Source organism: Eutrigla gurnardus (assembly GCF_963514095.1).
Source record: "Eutrigla gurnardus genome assembly, chromosome: 24".
NCBI lineage: Eukaryota > Metazoa > Chordata > Actinopteri > Perciformes > Triglidae > Eutrigla > Eutrigla gurnardus.
Window position 1 is genome coordinate 8,761,903 of NC_139935.1, and position 19,901 is coordinate 8,781,803.

At 43.5% G+C, this 19,901-nt stretch overlaps 1 protein-coding gene across 1 annotated transcript in view; it reads right to left on the reverse strand.

Annotated features, from left to right (window-relative positions):
• Positions 1 to 19,901, reverse strand: part of LOC311010051 (scavenger receptor cysteine-rich type 1 protein M130-like) — a gene marked incomplete at its 3' end in the record, with an annotated part of 294,749 nt that overhangs the window by 259,962 nt on the left and 14,886 nt on the right. The window contains exons 4-9 of the mRNA XM_084004529.1: positions 15,198 to 15,512; positions 14,814 to 15,104; positions 11,208 to 11,522; positions 10,830 to 11,114; positions 5,937 to 6,251; positions 5,553 to 5,843 (exon numbers count right to left, since the gene is read on the reverse strand). Of these exons, the coding sequence (XP_083860655.1) occupies positions 5,553 to 5,843; positions 5,937 to 6,251; positions 10,830 to 11,114; positions 11,208 to 11,522; positions 14,814 to 15,104; positions 15,198 to 15,512 (1,812 nt within the window). The remainder of the gene's footprint in view (positions 1 to 5,552; positions 5,844 to 5,936; positions 6,252 to 10,829; positions 11,115 to 11,207; positions 11,523 to 14,813; positions 15,105 to 15,197; positions 15,513 to 19,901) is intronic.

A 19,901-nucleotide genomic window follows, 5' to 3' on the forward strand; every position in this document is an offset into this window, starting at 1 on the left:
TCATCCAATCCTGAGGGAGGATATTCAAGCCATCTCTGGCCAGGCGGGGTTTCGCCGCTATTCATATGCTAATTAGAGCCTTCGCTGTGGTTCGTTTCCGACAATTTTCGGCACAGACGAACGCGGCGTTCGCAGCCTGTAAATTGTCGTTTACTCCCGAAAATTAGGGAGATTTTCGGGCGTTTACAGGGACGAAAATCCGACTTTTCATGCAGTGCCTGTTGCAGCGGTGTGCTGCGGTGGACGAGTCCACCTCCTGTTGCAACGTGGTGTTGCGATGGAAGAGAACGTTTTTAAGGCGGCGCCGGGTTTTATGCCTCATGGCTGCTCCCGGGGACCCCCTGGGGTACTTGTGGTTGTCAGCCAATAGGGCACCAGTTGTGTGAAGTTGCACTTCGCACCTGGGTGAGAAGTAAAGCCAAAATGGCGGTTGTAGTTTTTTATCACCTTTGTCACTTTGTTCTGACCGCATGTGAAGGCTCCTGGGCCTGCGTAGGCCGCTTTTTGTAGTCCTGATGGTGAGGTCCCTACACTAAACAACATGTGTAAACCTCCAAACCACTGGCCACTGCTTCACAACAGATTATCATTTCTCATTCTTTGAAACAAATTGCAAATATTTTAGCACATATATGCAAAAGAGTACAATTATCTACAATTTGCACCGTTAATGATTGAACATATCTTGCTGATCAAAACTAATTATGTTGTCTATCAGTTGAATAGTTGTTCTCTTCAAAACATGTATGAATTCTTTCATGGTGTGAGTACAATAGTCCATTCAACTGTCTAAATGTGTCGGCATATATACCATGAATATCATTATACTATGGAGCAGTGTTTTCCCTAAATCTATTCATGGCAGTGGTGCTCAGAGTTGGTAACCTAGCAACGCTAGGTACTCTCCGCACTGTAGGCCGTCAACCTGAAGCCGTGTGGCCACCACGAGAAACCGCAGGCGGCCCGCAGGGGGAGATGAGGGCGTCACAAAGATGCCTTGACTCTGTTGGTTGTTAGGTCATATTTGGAAGCTCAATCTGTACGTCCCCCCCCCCCAAATGTCACCAGAAGTAGCCATTTAAAGGGTTATTTTTCAAAACTTTCTTCCGGGGGGTTATGCCCCTGGACCACCCTAGGGGTGATTGGCCTCACCTGGCGCCGGTGTAGGCATATAAGCCCTCACCCTCCTTTGCTCTTGCTCTCTCTCTCTCTCTCGTTAGGACACTTTGCTGACACACCGCATTCCACGGCACTTTTAAACACTTACATATGACCGACACACATCCATACATTAGATCATTTCTACCCCTAGACTATCTTCGGTTACATTCAATAAATATTATTCATCATTATTATGGAAACCGTTGTTCTGTCTCTTTTTGTGTTGTGCCCTGAGCCGAGCGTAACAATCTTGATTGAACCTGATTTATTAAAACAAGTAGCTGAAGCCAGAGCTACACTCTGCACCTGAGCATTTCATTTTTCTTGGCTTTTCAAAAAGAAGCTCCAAAGCTCTTTTGTAGTTAAATTGGGGTATAGGGGGCCCATTTATGCTGATCCGCATACAAGTGGCCAAATGGTCTCCCTGTAACTTGTTCCTCAGATCCGTCTTCACCTAAAAGTAAAAAGCAAATATAAACAGTATTTGTGGTAAATGTAAGAAAGATCATTGCTGTCAACATTGCTTTTCTGGAAAATGGCTTGTAATTAAGCTCTATTAATGGAGCTAAAATAATTATTTGCTGGTCATTATTTGCTAGAAATATGTTGTTTGTGGATTTAAATTAAAAATGTTCACGTGAAGAGTTTGACCGTTTGTTGTGCAATTGTTCAGTTTTAAGGCTGTAGAGAAACCCAATGAGAAAGACTACACGTGGCTTTGTGACGTCACGTCATCGCTAGGGATGAGGGATTTGATCAATTCTGCGATATAAATCGATAAGTAAATAACCTCATAAAATGAATACGCCATGTTTCTGTAGACACCCAAAACCCCACCCCCTGCCCCGTAGCCAGCCTACTCCGTACTCTGTGTGTGTGTGTGTGCGCTTGCACACACGCGCGTGTGTGTGTGTGTGCGCTTGCACACGCGCGTGTGTGTGTGTGCTTGCTTTGTAAGTTACAGTTTGTACTTCAATAAATGTAACTTATTTTCTCACCACATCTTTGATTCATTTTGTCCAGCATTTGCAAGCTGTAGAATCCCTGTCCAGTCAGAGCCATATATCGTGTAATTGATTCTTTCAGTTTTTATTAATTCAATCCAAGTCAATGGAACACTCAAAAGATGTTACCAAAAATTACACTGTCCCTTTAAAATCCTTCAGAAAATGATGTTAGTGTATCAAAGCATATAAAATCGAATCGTCTAAAATCGAATCGTATTGTTGGCTGAATATCGTGATACATATCGTATCGTGAGCTGAATATCATGTACGTATCGTGAGATTAGTGTATTGCTACAGCCCTAGTCATCGCCCTTTCTCACAGCCATTCAGTGCCGATCAAACGAAGATGCCGGTGTGTTTTGTTCTTGAAAGTTCCATTCCAGCAGGTACGGCTGTTCATGCTTTCGGTTCCCGTCCGATGACATGACGAGGAATCGCTGGCTCAAACTGACGGATATCATTCACGCCGAGAGCAGCGAAGAGCTGTAGTTCACAAAGCGGCCTCACACAAAACCTACTGTAGCACATGTCTACAGTACATGGGCTAAGGTGACTATCATGTACTTTTAAGGTTAGGCCAAAATCAGAAGAAATAGTTTCGCTCAAGGAGGATTTAAATGACGTGGACCACAGTTTAGAAAAGAGTAACAAAACAATTCTTTATTGGCAGGAAAGCCACTCTTAATACCGACACTGAATTAGCTCAGCTATAACTGGATTAATAATCTTCTCTATGTATCAAAACCCAGTAAATTCAACCTGGTATTTACCATTCAAAACCTCAGTTGTAACCAACAGCATAAACAAATTTACAACTCACAAAAATGTTGTTCAAAGTGCAAATGAAAAAGAAAAATATTGTTCAAAGTACAAATGAAATAATGGGCCCAAAATAATAAACAAACAAAGTCCAATAAAGTCCAAAAATAGTCAAATGTCCAATTTAGTCAGTGTCCACAGTTTTTGTATTAGTCCTTTAATGTATGGTAGTGCAATTGTTCATGTAATTGTTCATCTACCCGGGTAGTGTGATTTTTTTTTTAGTCTTAACTGTATGGTGTGATAGATGCTTTCTCCAGATGCACGATGAGCTGTTCCGACGTCACACCCTCCACGCATGTAAGCCGGTGTCCTGCTCCACGTTCCTCGGGTTTGGGCTCTGGCTCGCCATCAGAATCGTTTCATACACCAAAATAAAACCAACCGGAGTTTTTCCTCGACAAAACACAACCCGGTAATGTCCGGTACTCCAAAAAAAAAACCTCCTCACGGATTGTGGATACCTCACGGATCAATAACTCAAGACAAAATAAAGTTTTAACCACTTTTAGTCTAGCTATTAACATTAGCAAGCTCTCTTCTCGGCTAGTTTCTGTCCTCATCGGCATCAGTGAAGGAAAGAAACAAGCAGGGGATACAAGGAACTACGAGCGTGAGCGGCGCTTGCGTGTGTGGAATACGCACCCTGCTGGTGAAATAAAGGAACTACATCTACAAAACTCAATCAGACTGTATAGCTCAACATAGTTGAACTAGGAATATTGGGGATTACAGTGTGTGTGTAACTAAAGGGTGTTACACTACCATTATCAAACAGAGTTCTTTTTCCATGAAAAATGATCTTTAAAAACCACAAACAACATGTGAAATTCATGGCGCAATTCAAACGGGACCAGAACATAATTTCGATCTCCATAGGAATACATGCATCAGAAATGTGTTTCTTGGTGGATGCTGGGTGAGGATCATCGGACTTCAATAACTTCAGAATGACAGCTGAGCCAGCTGACAGCTCGAGATACAGACGTTCCAAGAGTTTACTGCCACAGGAGATAATCCAATCAGGATAAAGAAGCACATCGCAACAACATAGCAACGTAGTACTAGTTGTGCGTGTCGGAGAAACATAATGTTTCTCTTTCAGTCAAAGATTCTAGATCGTAAGTAGGCTGGTGGGTCCAAGGAAGCTTCAGATCACGCTGCCAAGTTTACCTAGCTGCCTGCTAGCAACTTTAAATTCAAGGTAGCGTCTGAATGTGACTCCAAACCAATTAGGCCAGGATTTTTTTTTTCTTTTTTCTTTTTGCCGTGGCGCTGACAAACCTGCAGTGGCGATGCGCATATAGGGGAAACACTGTATGGAGTATTTTCTAATGTCCACTAAACTGGTAAATTGTTTACAACTCTCACGCTCCTCGCCCACGACCACCGAGCTCCTTCCCCTCCACTCCGTGCCTTTTGAAATCCCTTAGATCACGCCACCTTTGAAACGTGGGTCCGATGTTGACTCTGGTTTAATCACGGGCACCGTCGTAATCTCTCTTTTCTTCCTTCTTTTCCACCAGTGTTTTCTTTTCCTTGGTTGTTTTGGACCTCCTCGTTTCGGTTTTTAACCGAGGAATTGGAAGCTTGTTGCTACTTCCCTCCGCCTCCCCCCTGTGATAGTGGTACGACCCGAGGGGGGAGGGACTCTGTGTGTGCACGAACACAGCCCTGGGTGCTGAGTGGACAGGATGAGCCGGGTGCTGTCGATCTTTGCAAAACAAATAACAGGATCTACTTGCACGAGGAGCATAGTGTCGGCTTCAGTGAATATGATCAAAAAAATGTTGCCGACTGGGGCTTTAATAACATATTAGAGAAGGTAATTAACCTGTTGGTTTTCTTTTATGATGATCACAAAAGTAGGAAGTCACTAGCAAACTCTTAGTAGCAAACTCATATTTCATTTATTTTAAATCATGCATGGGAATGTACACAAAAAAATTGTTGCATCGAGAAACGGTTTATAATCGAATCATTCCTCTGAATCGTAATCGGATCGAAGCATGAGGTGCCAAGAGATTCCCACCCCTAATAGTCCGTTTAACTGTCTAAATGTGTCAGCATATATACCATGAATATCATTATGTACTATGGAGTATTTTCTAACGTCCACTAAACTGGTAAATAGAGGAAACATTCAGGGTCAACTAAAGAAATAGGACAAACCTGAAATGTGGATATAAGGAACATTTCCAGGCTCCACTGCCGTCCTGAAAAACATCTAAACATTCTGACCACCATTGTTTCCATGAGGTCAAAGGAACTTTTCATTTGGAGGGCAGAGACTTTTTATATGAGACACTAACTTTGTTTTGAAGCACGACTTCAATGTTTTGAGTGAGTTCTGACCTTTTGCAGGTGAGTTATGGTGTTGTGTTGGAACATGGAAGCTATTTAGACAAATCAGGTTCTGAGAATATTAACAAAGTTTCAAGAGATGAGCCAAAGAAATTGAAATAAACTGTAACACCAGAACATGTTTAGAACACCACAGCCTGCAGCAGTGACACACAGCAACATTACTGATGATGTCATAGATGATGTCACTGAGGGGCTTACCTGAGCAGGTGAGATTCAGGATGGAGGAAGAGGAGGATGATGTTGCACACTCCCTCAGAGTGGATCCAGAATGAACACAGTCAGACCTGATCCTCCACACAGGTCTGTCTGAGGACTCCTCTCTCTCTACTACAGAAACAGCAGAGCCACAGTCCAGCTCTCTACAGGCAACAGCTGCTCCCTTCAGGGTCCAGTCATAGCGATCCACTGGTCTCCAGTCTCCCTGATGTCTCATCTCCAGTGTTCCAGCACAGCGACTGGCTCCTCCCACCAACCTGACATCATCAGGCTCTGAACAGAAAGAAGAGAGTCGTCAGTCAAAGAGCAAAGTGAGTTTGATGAGAACAGAAATGAACCAGATCAAAGCTGCAGCTCCTCTTCTACCTGAGCAGGTGAGTCCAACAGCTTTGCCAGGTGAGCAGGTGTTTCTATCTGAGCCTGAGCTTCTACAGTCCAGGAGAGCAGACTCATGGCCTCCACACTGGAACTCTTTGGTCCACGTTGGAGCCCCCACGTCTCCATAGAGTGCCCCCTGGAGGACTGAAGGAGCCCCACAGCCAAGCTCCCTACAGACCACCTCTGCATCCTGCTGGTCAAAGTCAGCTTCACACACTGAGGACCACCACTGGTTGGACTGGTTGGACTTCACCTCCAGTCTGCCTGAGCACAGACTAGTCCCATTCAGCAGCCTGACAGAGTCTGGAGAGATGATAGAAGATCAAATAGAGAGAGAGAAAAGACACCAGACACCAGAGAAAAAGATGTCATGAAACTATTCAGTGATTCAAACTGGACTCAAAACAATTCCACCATCAGTTCATCATGAACACCAGAACACATGGTTACAACACCACAGCCTGCAGCCATGTTCCATCACATTCCCGTGTCCTCGTGGCTTAAGGGTGAAGCTGATGTGGTCTCTGTCCCACTGTGACACCGAGGTCCACAAGCAGACAACACAACACTTCACTAACTGTGGATGCTCCACGTAATAAGGCATGGAGACACCAACTGTGCCACGTTAACACCATATCAGCCGTGTGACAAAGAAATGTGTTGCACTCTCTTCACACAGCACTGCTGTTGCAGAATAGTGGGGACGTCCATGTTCTCCCTCATGGTCCTCATGCAGCCGCTAACCTGTGATGATCACATTAGAGCTGCACAGTTTGATGTGTGCACGAGGGCGGAAGGTTGCATCGGGACGATAAGGACAAGTCACAACCAAAGTTTGGGAAAGACAGACTTGTTCCAACCAATATTTTGATACGTTTTAATATAACAGAATGTTATTTTACATAATGCATTGAATAGAATATTTTTCAGAAAAATTCACCGTTTTCAGTCCAAATATGTCATTCATGTGAATCGTGTAGATCCAAAGGGGGGGGGGGGGGGGGGGGGGTCGTTGGCATAATTTCACATAGACTGGAGTGAGACTATTGGCGTATCAGAGTGTGATCTCCTTCACAATAAAATATCTTTGGTGGAACGTCAAGATAACGGCATCGTCGTCTTCTTCACTTTTCAATGATACTCGCTTTGAGGTAAGTCTCGTTATCTGCCAACGATATAATACACTGTTTAATGTTAAATGAAGTTTAAGTGTGTCGTGATTCCTTTTTCCTAACGTTACCTTTTCCAACAAGTTTATAATGGAAAGCTGGTCAGCTAGTTAGCACGTCAGCTAACGTGACTGAATTGTGTATTAACGTTAGCCTACAATCAACGTCAGTTCAGAGGTCATGATGAAGAAGGAGCGCTGACCCAGCAGATAATATCTGGACTAGGGACTGGACTATCGGCTGACCGATACTATCGGCCGATTTTTACATTTTTTGAACGTATCGGTGTCGGCCGATGCGGACTGCTGTTTTGGCTGATCGTTTTTCCCGGAGCGGGACGTTTCCATTCATTGTCTATGTAAGAAGCCCTGTAATGCCATCGCGGCGAGTTTCGAGAGACGGCGCCTCCCGCAAGCTTTTTTTTTAAACTGAGCATTGTCGATCTAAAATAAAGACAGATTCAGCAACTGCATAGCTTATTTCTCGCCTAAAATGTTTTCAGAAACACGTTTCGGTGAACTATTTTCGTAAAATAAAGTAAGATTGGGAAGGTTGGGTGCATGGTGTGTTTGTGTGCGCATGCGTGGGACACACGTCTCGCAGCCATATATGAGCTGACTGACGGAGAGCGTTACCTTTGAGAGAATGTTTATATACTTTGTTGAATATGTATCCATGTTAACGTTGTGCAGTTTAGAACAGAAACAGTCTGTTGTTTAATGTGCATCTGACATCAAGTTACTTTCCTCTGCTACTTAATGTTCTGAGGTTGCTGGCAGCTTTTTTTTTTTTTGCATTTTCGTTCAGACCTATTATTATTAGTGTGTTGTCTCTGCATACTAGGTGTTGCCTAGTAGCCGAAGACATGCTCATTTTATTTTGTGTAGAAAAAAAACATGGCAGTCTTAAATTACAAATAGAGCATTTTATTTTGATGGCTTTCAGGTTTATTGTTTTCGTAAATTATTAAAATGTGTTGACAAAAGTAATTTAGTGATCTGATTATATCTGTTTCATAATATGTCAGCAAGCAATGCATCAAGACTGTGTTGTAGATGTGGAAGCCTTTCCCCCTTGTAAAGTTCACCATATCCACCTTTCATATGATGCAAACATAATGTAGGTGATATGAATGTAAGATGATTGCACCAGAGATTGACACTGATATGTGCTTTTGTTGATTCTTTTTAAAGAAAAGGCAGAGACTCAGAAAACCAATCCAGTGTGGCAGCATTTCAGCGAGACGACTCCTGCAGCACTGGCTGACACTTTTTCAGCACTTTACTTGTTCTACCTCACCTGCTGTTAATATTTGTTAAATTTGTTTATCTACTACTTGTTCTTGTTCTAACTCACCTTTTTTAAGTTCAATAAATATTCCATCTTAAATTGACACTTGTAATATTTGTTATCAGTGTCATTTTTAACATGCAAATTCAGGGAGCAAAAGTAATATTGGCTCCAAATATCAGCTCAAGAAAATTGGCAGGCCGTATCGGTCATCGGCCAAGACTGATGATCAGAAAATCGGTATCGGCATCGGCCCTAAAAAATCTATATCGGTCGATCCTTAATCTGGACAGTTCTTTTCCAGAATGAGAGCTCAAAGAGGAAGACGCTATCTATGTAGCACAGCTAGCGTCAGGGCTGAGGTGCAGATGGAGCTGGGCCTGGCTAAAGGTTCAGGTCAAGAAATTAATTAGAGCCATCCCATGTCTCATAATTACTGAGGATATTTTCTTTGAGCACAGGGTGTCTGTAGGTCCTTGCATAAAAGCACCAGATGTGTTAAATGATTCATGTGAATCAAATTCTTTACAAAGTAGGAGTAAAAATACATGAAAAGAAGCAACCAACTAGTTAGAATCTATAAGACAAGTCAATAAAAAGATAAAGGATAAATAAAGAATAGTAAAAGCAACAGGTGACATTTAGGTTAAAACCAATAAAAAGAAAGAACACAATGAAAGTAATAATCCAGACCTTCAACCAGACTCCTGGGGCTCGTTCCAGAAAGCAGGTTTTCCTGAAACTCTGAGTTTGTTAACCCTGAGAAGAGGGAAACTCTGAGTTTTCCGTTCCAGAGAGAGAGTGAACTCAACCTTTAGGTCAGTTACCATAGTAACCAACTCTGTGAACCTAACCTGCTCGCTGGCAGGTTTGCTTCAACAAACCCTGAGTTTCTCCTACATGTCTGCCTTTTTCCGAAATCTGAACCAACTGAAAACAATGTCCGTCCTTTCCTCGTCAACCATCGATATGGAAATAAAAGTGATTCTAGCAGCTTTACGTCGGGAGAGGATTTTGATTACTTAGAAGGAAATTACCGTTTTTCCTACCGATCACATATCTAAACAATATTCTCAGACATTTTCAACATTTCATATCGTGGACATAATCCAGATTCTTTGCAGAGCTCTAGATTTTTTGCGAACGGGAGTTTTCTGAAAAAGGACATTTCTTTGTTGAAATAGCCGCTTATATTTACTGTTTAATATGTGCAATATGATTAAAATCATATGCCTTAGTCTACATATTTGTGCAATATTCTTATGCTTAATTTTCAGCTGCAGCCACTTTCTTTTTGTGCCTGGGGGGATTACACCGATATGAAAATGATTATTTGCTCACTGCGCTACTTTGTGAACCACGGGAGTTGAACCTCTGTCGCCTGAACCGTAGACAGCGTTGCTAACTGTTACACCAGTGTCACGCTGTGGGACTGTAAGTAAAGACTTATCACCTTTAGATCAATCGACTGTTTCATTCATTTATACACATTAAGTCAGGCAGTGATTATCTGCCACGCCAACTGTCTCTATTTTGATGCAGTTACGTAGCTCCGCTTTCTAAGGATGACCTCCTTTTCTACATAAACACTCAGTAATATCTCTTACTCTCTCCCGGTTGCCATGGTGAATCGTAGTATCAGAGCTCCATTGATGATGGCTTTATAGAGTCGGCAGGCACGCGTGTAACTCAGAGTTTACATCTTCAGAGTTGACTGAACTAATTCAGAACAGCTGTTCTGGAACAGAAAACTCAGAGTTGGTTGACTCAGAGTTCAGGGTTCAGTTCAGAGTTGGTTGAGCCTGCTTTCTGGAACGGGCCCCTGGACGGTGCCGCTAGAAAGGAATGTTTCCAGTTTAGTTTAAAAGGACAACAGCATCGGGGCTCACCCACCATGATGAAAAGCTAAAGGCACTTTCACCAGTTTTCCTGGAGAGCCGGGGAATAACCAGACGGCCTGTTCTAGACCACCTGAGAGGTCTGGCTGCTTGGTACCTCACAAGCCTGTCAGAGAGATATTGGGGTCCCAGACCATGTAGGGTCTTAAAAACACCATTAACATGAACAAATCAATTCTAAAATGGACTGGAAGCCAGTGAAATGACCTGAGCACAGCTGTTATATGGTCCTACTTCCTGTTTGTAGTTCTCTACTGAAAGGACAGACAGACAGACAGACAGACAGACAGACAGACAGACAGACAGACAGGTGTGTCCTGCCAGGTGAAGCTCAGCAGTCTATGGAGGGTCTGAAGCTTCCAGAAACTAGCCCACTTCTCTACATTCTAGGACGTCATTGTCCTGGAGAACTTTACAGTTCAGTCCAGTGGAAACCACTGACTGTCACTGGGACAGAGGAAGGAACATACTGGGAACACTGCTGTCATAGATGATGTCATAGATGATGTCACTGAGGGGCTTACCTGAGCAGGTGAGATTCAGGATGGAGGAAGAGGAGAATGATGTTGCACACTCCCTCAGCGTGGATCCAGAATGAACACAGTCAGACCTGATCCTCCACACAGGTCTGTCTGAGGACTCCTTTCTCCGTCCTACAGAAACAGCAGAGCCACAGTCCAGCTCTCTACAGGCAACAGCTGCTTCCTTCAGGGTCCAGACATAGCCATACACTGGTCTCCAGTCTCCCTGATGTCTCACCTCCAGTGTTCCAGCACAGCGACTGGCTCCTCCCACCAACCTGACAGGCTCTGAACAGAAAGAAGAGAGTCGTCAGTCAAAGAGCAAAGTGAGTTTGATGAGAACAGAAATGAACCAGATCAAAGCTGCAGCTCCTCTTCTACCTGAGCAGGTGAGTCCAACAGCTTTGCCAGGTGAGCAGGTGTTTCTATCTGAGCCTGAGCTTCTACAGTCCAGGAGAGCAGACTCATGGCCTCCACACTGGAACTCTTTGGTCCACGTTGGAGCCCCCACGTCTCCATAGAGCGCCCCCTGGAGGACTGAAGGAGCCCCACAGCCAAGCTCCCTACAGACCACCTCTGCATCCTGCTGGTCAAAGTCAGCTTCACACACTGAGGACCACCACTGGTTGGACTGGTTGGACTTCACCTCCAGTCTGCCTGAGCACAGACTAGTCCCATTCAGCAGCCTGACAGAGTCTGGAGAGATGATAGAAGATCAAATAGAGAGAGAGAAAAGACACAAGACACCAGAGAAAAAGATGTCATGAAACTATTCAGTGATTCAAACTGGACTCAAAACAATTCCACCATCAGTTCATCATTTACAGTTTTTCTAATTGCTTTGCCACAATTCTCAAAAGATAACGAATATTTTCTAAACAACATGTGTAAACCTCCAAACCACTGGCCACTGCTTCACAACAGATTATCATTTCTCATTCTTTTAGACAAATTGCAAATGTTTTAGCACATATATGCAAATGAGTAGATTAGATTAGAAAACTTTATTGATCCCCAAGGGGAAACTGCTTTGCCACGCAACCGTTTCCATGGAAATGTGAGTGCAGTGTGTAATACTGTAAAAGAAACTTGTACTGATGAAATCAGCATGTGGATAGTATTCAGTTTAGTGTTCAGTTCACTGGACAAACAGAACATTCTAGTAGAGGAAACATTCAGGGTCAACTAAAGAAATAGGACAAACCTGAAATGTGGATATAAGGAACATTTCCAGGCTCCACTGCCGTCCTGAAAAACATCTCAACATTCTGACCACCATTGTTTCCATGAGGTCAAAGGAACTTTTCATTTGGAGGGCAGAGACTTTTTATATGAGACACTAACTTTGTTTTGAAGCACGACTTCAATGTTTTGAGTGAGTTCTGACCTTTTGCAGGTGAGTTATGGTGTTGTGTTGGAACATGGAAGCTATTTAGACAAATCAGGTTCTGAGAATATTAACAAAGTTTCAAGAGATGAGCCAAAGAAATTGAAATAAACTGTAACACCAGAACATGTTTAGAACACCACAGCCTGCAGCAGTGTTACATCACATTTACATGAATACACTCTAACAACTGTTATCCATTGTTCAACACTTTCAATATGTTTTCAAGCAGAAACACATCATCATCTGCAGATCCTCTATTCTGTTCCTTCTGCTCAGAGACTCCACAAACGTTGCTCTCCACACAGAGAAGTTACAACTTTGGATTCTCTCTTATCTTCCTGAGAATAAAGCTGTGTTTAGAAACGTGGTCTAAACCAATAAGAGACAGAGCTCGGGCGGGTCCTTGCCTCTGATTGGCTGTGGTCCTTTTCACTGCTGTAAATTGTGTCAGTTCGAAGAATGCGAGCGAGCTGAGCCGGTACTTTTCTTTGAAAATGAAGAGAGGCAGAAAGCCTGGCCCCAAGACAATTAATTAATTAATTAAAAAGCCCCAAAATATGCCTTCAGACAGGACTGGTTGAAGCAATTCCCCTGGCTGATGTACGATGAAGAAAGGGACTCAATGCACTGCATTTATTGTCGGGAGTGCGGTCAGAATATGGCCGGTAATAGTGCGTTTGTGGAAGAGTCTCTACGAAGGAGTGCGTTATTGTCTACTGCCGCATTTTGCATAAAGGGAGGCCGGTCAACATGTTAATTGGACATGTCGGGTGGAGCATGGACACGCACAGTGTTTGAAGGCCCACATTACAGCATGAGACATCATGAATAGGAAATTGTATAGTAGCCTATTCCTAATATTATTAAAAATGAATAGCCTAAGTAAAAATATAAGTAGGCTAGGCTAAGATCACATAAACAGTTTTCCATTTGCAATCTATAGGCTAGTGACCTGTATGATCTTTTTATTCTTGAGGAATTTATGCTGCCACAAAGCAAGCATTTGCTGCGTTTGGGCATCAGTGTGCAGATTGGCTGGAGAAAACGGGTGCTCTGGGTGCTGATGGTGCTGCAGTTAACCTAGGCCATAAGGGGGCGTCATTATGTAAAAGGAGAGCGATGAAAAGGTGACCTTTTGGTGTTAAAGGCGACGCGATGAAAAATGTGGGTGCACCTGAATTTTGTGCTGGTGCACCTAAAAAAAAAAGTTAGGCTCACCAGTGCAACCAATGCATAAAGTTAGTCTGGAGCCCTGTAAGGAGGTGTTCAGGGTGAAGGACTCCACGTGGGGGTGGAGATACTGACGAGTCCCCGACTGAGCTGCTCAGAGTTGTGGCCACTTTTGGTGCCTGCTATGGTGGCAACCAAAGAACCTGCTGGTGGAAACCAGCGGCTCAGAAAGCTGTGGAGCTGAAGAAGGAGTCCTTTCAGGCTGCTTGGTGGTCGGCCCAGAGGACTCCTGAAGCAGCACACGTGGAGGTTTCTCTCATACAGATATCTTGGTGCATTCAGCAGATATGTTGAATATGTTGAATTACCAACAGCTGACAGCTTTCTAGATAAGTAAGAATGAAGAAAGTAAAACAACCACATTGCATGCATCTTTGTCATGGCGTCATCGCTTCTAGAGCTCCGTCCATATCTTTGTTTCATTTCACGGAGCGCTGCCGCGCCGTTATTTCTGCGTGCGCTGCTGTCGCTGTTTCTGTGGTGAGATTGTGATTCAGAAAACTTTACTGTTCATCAGACTTCATGTGTCAAAAGCATCCGTTTATGTGGGCAGGCCAAGACGAGGAGGACGAGGTTTCCTAGTGTTAAAAACACGTTTCTAACAAAACATATACTCATTTCATTACATACATGTATACATTCCAATAGTACTGATTTGTTTACTATTCTAATTATATTCGGTTCCAGAAGTTCGTTCCAACAGCCCTAAAACATTCTAGTTATTCAGAGACCATGAACATGTGCATAAATATGCAAATGTGTGAGCAATCATTTATGGACTTTCACCGTGTCTGAAGTCAGCGCGTCTGTCGATCCACTCGCCGCTATTTAAGTTTCACTATCAGTTGTGAATCAGTTCATTTCTCAGTGTTTCTAACGTCAGATTGTGTTTGGAGCTGCTCATCACATGGATTCTTGTGGGTCATTTGATGACAAAACTCAGAAAAAACTTATTATAAACATCTTCGACATGACTATCAATCACTGTGTGTGTGTGTGTGTGGGTGTGTGTGTGTGTGTGTGTGTGTGTGTGCGTCAGCCCCGCCCCTCTGTGAAACAGACAGAGAGGAGAGACACTGGATGAAGCGGTTTCCGTTAATTACACTAAAACACAGGAGAGACTCTCAACGTGTTTTTTCTCTTTTCTTTCGACAAACGCTTATAATGTTATATATATATATATATATATATATATATATTAGAGAAAACAAAGACTTTTATAAATTCAATTAAATTCCACATTTTACAGTTGATTACATTTTCATTGTCAAAATATGTGATTCCATCATAGGGCCCTACTCGGCACGCCCTAGTTTGAAAACCACAGTCATAGAGGATGTCATAGATGATGTCACTGAGGGGCTTACCTGAGCAGGTGAGATTCAGGATGGAGGAAGAGGAGAATGATGTTGCACACTCCCTCAGAGTGGATCCAGAATGAACAAAGTCAGACTTGATCCTCCACACAGGTCTGTATGAGGACTCCTTTCTCCGTCCTACAGAAACAGCAGAGCCACAGTCCAGCTCTCTACAGGCAACAGCTGCTCCCTTCAGGGTCCAGCCACCGCCATACACTGGTCTCCAGTCTCCCTGATGTCTCATCTCCAGTGTTCCAGCACAGCGACTGGCTCCTCCCACCAACCTGACATCATCAGGCTCTGAACAGAAAGAAGAGAGTCGTCAGTCAAAGAGCAAAGTGAGTTTGATGAGAACAGAAATGAACCAGATCAAAGCTGCAGCTCCTCTTCTACCTGAGCAGGTGAGTCCAACAGCTTTGCCAGGTGAGCAGGTGTTTCTATCTGAGCCTGAGCTTCTACAGTCCAGGAGAGCAGACTCATGGCCTCCACACTGGAACTCTTTGGTCCACGTTGGAGCCCCCACGTCTCCATAGAGCGCCCCCTGGAGGACTGAAGGAGCCCCACAGCCAAGCTCCCTACAGACCACCTCTGCATCCTGCTGGTCAAAGTCAGCTTCACACACTGAGGACCACCACTGGTTGGACTGGTTGGACTTCACCTCCAGTCTGCCTGAGCACAGACTAGTCCCATTCAGCAGCCTGACAGAGTCTGGAGAGATGATAGAAGATCAAATAGAGAGAGAGAAAAGACACCAGACACCAGAGAAAAAGATGTCATGAAACTATTCAGTGATTCAAACTGGACTCAAAACAATTCCACCATCAGTTCATCATTTACAGTTTTTCTCAATTGCTTTGCCACAATTCTCAAAAGATAATGAATATTTTCTAATGTTGGGGTAGTAGCAGGAGCAGATGTGGTTATCAACAGTTAATGTCAATATGACTATCGATATCAATAATTATATTTAATATATTATCATGATATAATCATGAATAAACGGGGCACCACCCTGGGATCAGGGAAAAGATAACCTAAAACTGTATTCAGTCTCAATATAAAGGTTTTATACTCACATGCCAATCATCGTGATCATTGGCATAGAAGTATAAAAACAGTTGAACAATTAAAAACGCGTGAAATTCAAGCACTAGCCTTCACAACCTGCTGTTATCCAGTGACATATACACAACAAGCACAAGAGACCGCTAGTTATAATATAATAAGATTTATTAAAATCAGTAATAATGATCACAATCAATAACACTGCAATTAACAAAGCATTATCACCTAACTACCTAACACACAAAGCTAAGCTAAACAAAGGAAGAGACACACGTGGAGTGTGTGGTTGTGTGTGTGTGTGTGTGGAGAGAGAGAGAGAGAGAGAGATAGAGTTGCCTGGGCACGACCACCAGGTGGAGCTATACCTCACAGCGTTCAGGGGCGGAGCCGCTGACGTCAGATAGAATAGCGAGAGAGGGAGAGAGAGAGAGAGAGAGAGATAGCCATGTACAGCCACCAGATGGAGCTATTTCCTTGGCGTCCGGAGACGGAAACAGCTGGCGGAGGATACGTGTGGGGGCGGTGTATGTGTGTGCACATGTGCGTTAGCCGGAACAAAGAGAGAGAATGCGCGCAATTCAATACAACAACACAGAAAGCAACGGGCTCGGCGGTCCGTGATCAAAACTTAAAACACGTTAACAAGAATTACAAGCACCTCCTACACTATCAAACTTATGTCTCTGCCCAGACTGATAGCCTCTTACTTTGTCGATGTGCGTAAGTCCGTCTTGTGCGGCGGCGGTGCTTCTTGACGCCCCGGCGGCTTGTGGTTTGCGAGTCCACGGCAGCAGCGGGGGACGCGACGAGTCGGCTGAGTCCAGACGAGAGCGGGGCGTAGCAGTAATGCTTCTCGATGATCGACTCGAATGAAGAAAACAGTTTGTGTTGCTGCCTTCCGCGGACAACAATAGAATTGCACGGCTTGGCGATTTAGTCAGCTGACTTCAGACAGGAGCGGGTCGTAGAAGTTATCCTTCCGGCTGGTCGCTGAAATAAAGTTACCGTTCGTGTTCCTCTTCTGCAGGCAAACAAAGAATCGCGCGGGTGCTGCGATCTCTCAGGATCCAAAAACGAGTAAAAGAAAAGGGGCGAGTCGCGGAAAATGGGGGGGAACAGTCTGTTGCTCGTCCAGCGAGTTTGGGAAAAGACTGTGGCCTAAGACAAAGGAAACGCTGCAGACGTTAAAAGTTGGTCTCCTGTTGCAGCGGTGTGCTGCGGTGGACGAGTCCACCTCCTGTTGCAACGTGGTGTTGCGATGGAAGAGAACGTTTTTAAGGCGGCGCCGGGTTTTATGCCTCATGGCTGCTCCCGGGGACCCCCTGGGGTACTTGTGGTTGTCAGCCAATAGGGCACCAGTTGTGTGAAGTTGCACTTCGCACCTGGGTGAGAAGTAAAGCCAAAATGGCGGTTGTAGTTTTTTATCACCTTTGTCACTTTGTTCTGACCGCATGTGAAGGCTCCTGGGCCTGCGTAGGCCGCTTTTTGTAGTCCTGATGGTGAGGTCCCTACACTAAACAACATGTGCAAACCTCCAAACCACTGGCCACTGCTTCACAACAGATTATCATTTCTCATTCTTTGAAACAAATTACAAATATTTTAGCACATATATGCAAAAGAGTACAATTATCTACAATTTGCACCGTTAATGATTGAACATATCTTGCTGATCAAAACTAATTATGTTGTCTATCAGTTGAATAGTTGTTCTCTTCAAAACATGTATGAATTCTTTCATGGTGTGAGTACAATAGTCCATTCAACTGTCTAAATGTGTTTTCCCTAAATCTATTCATGGCAGTGGTGCTCAGAGTTGGTAACCTAGCAACGCTAGGGTGGTCCAGGGGCATAACCCCCCGGAAGAAAGTTTTGAAAAATAACCCTTTAAATGGCTACTTCTGGTGACATTTGGGGGGGGGGACGTACAGATTGAGCTTCCAAATATGACCTAACAACCAACAGAGTCAAGGCATCTTTGTGACGCCCTCATCTCCCCCTGCGGGCCGCCTGCGGTTTCTCGTGGTGGCCACACGGCTTCAGGTTGACGGCCTACAGTGCGGAGAGTACTTAGGGGTGATTGGCCTCACCTGGCGCCGGTGTAGGCATATAAGCCCTCACCCTCCTTTGCTCTTGCTCTCTCTCTCTCTCTCTCGTTAGGACACTTTGCTGACACACCGCATTCCACGCCACTTTTAAACACTTACATATGACCGACACACATCCATACATTAGATCATTTCTACCCCTAGACTATCTTCGGTTACATTCAATAAATATTATTCATCATTATTATGGAAACCGTTGTTCTGTCTCTTTTTGTGTTGTGCCCTGAGCCGAGCGTAACAATCTTGATTGAACCTGATTTATTAAAACAAGTAGCTGAAGCCAGAGCTACACTCTGCACCTGAGCATTTCATTTTTCTTGGCTTTTCAAAAAGAAGCTCCAAAGGTCTTTTGTAGTTAAATTGGGGTATAGGGGGCCCATTTATGCTGATCCGCATACAAGTGGCCAAATGGTCTCCCTGTAACTTGTTCCTCAGATCCGTCTTCACCTAAAAGTAAAAAGCAAATATAAACAGTATTTGTGGTAAATGTAAGAAAGATCATTGCTGTCAACATTGCTTTTCTGGAAAATGGCTTGTAATTAAGCTCTATTAATGGAGCTAAAATAATTATTTGCTGGTCATTATTTGCTAGAAATATGTTGTTTGTGGATTTAAATTAAAAATGTTCACGTGAAGAGTTTGACCGTTTGTTGTGCAATTGTTCAGTTTTAAGGCTGTAGAGAAACCCAATGAGAAAGACTACACGTGGCTTTGTGACGTCACGTCATCGCTAGGGATGAGGGATTTGATCAATTCTGCGATATAAATCGATAAGTAAATAACCTCATAAAATGAATACGCCATGTTTCTGTAGACACCCAAAACCCCACCCCCCGCCCCGTAGCCAGCCTACTCCGTACTCTGTGTGTGTGTGTGTGTGTGTGTGCGCTTGCACACGCGCGTGTGTGTGTGTGTACTTGCTTTGTAAGTTACAGTTTGTACTTCAATAAATGTAACTTATTTTCTCACCACATCTTTGATTCATTTTGTCCAGCATTTGCAAGCTGTAGAATCCCTGTCCAGTCAGAGCCATATATCGTGTAATTGATTCTTTCAGTTTTTATTAATTCAATCCAAGTCAATGGAACACTCAAAAGATGTTACCAAAAATTACACTGTCCCTTTAAAATCCTTCAGAAAATGATGTTAGTGTATCAAATCATATAAAATCGAATCGTCTAAAATCGAATCGTATTGTTGGCTGAATATCGTGATACATATCGTATCGTGAGTTGAATATCATGTACGTATCGTGAGATTAGTGTATTGCTACAGCCCTAGTCATCGCCCTTTCTCACAGCCATTCAGTGCCGATCAAACGAAGATGCCGGTGTGTTTTGTTCTTGAATGTTCCATTCCAGCAGGTACGGCTGTTCATGCTTTCGGTTCCCGTCCGATGACATGACGAGGAATCGCTGGCTCAAACTGACGGATATCATTCACGCCGAGAGCAGCGAAGAGCTGTAGTTCACAAAGCGGCCTCACACAAAACCTACTGTAGCACATGTCTACAGTACATGGGCTAAGGTGACTATCATGTACTTTTAAGGTTAGGCCAAAATCAGAAGAAATAGTTTCGCTCAAGGAGGATTTAAATGACGTGGACCACAGTTTAGAAAAGAGTAACAAAACAATTCTTTATCGGCAGGAAAGCCACTCTTAATACCGACACTGAATTAGCTCAGCTATAACTGGATTAATAATCTTCTCTATGTATCAAAACCCAGTAAATTCAACCTGGTATTTACCATTCAAAACCTCAGTTGTAACCAACAGCATAAACAAATTTACAACTCACAAAAATGTTGTTTAAAGTGCAAATGAAAAAGAAAAATATTGTTCAAAGTACAAATGAAATAATGGGCCCAAAATAATAAACAAACAAAGTCCAATAAAGTCCAAAAATAGTCAAATGTCCAATTTA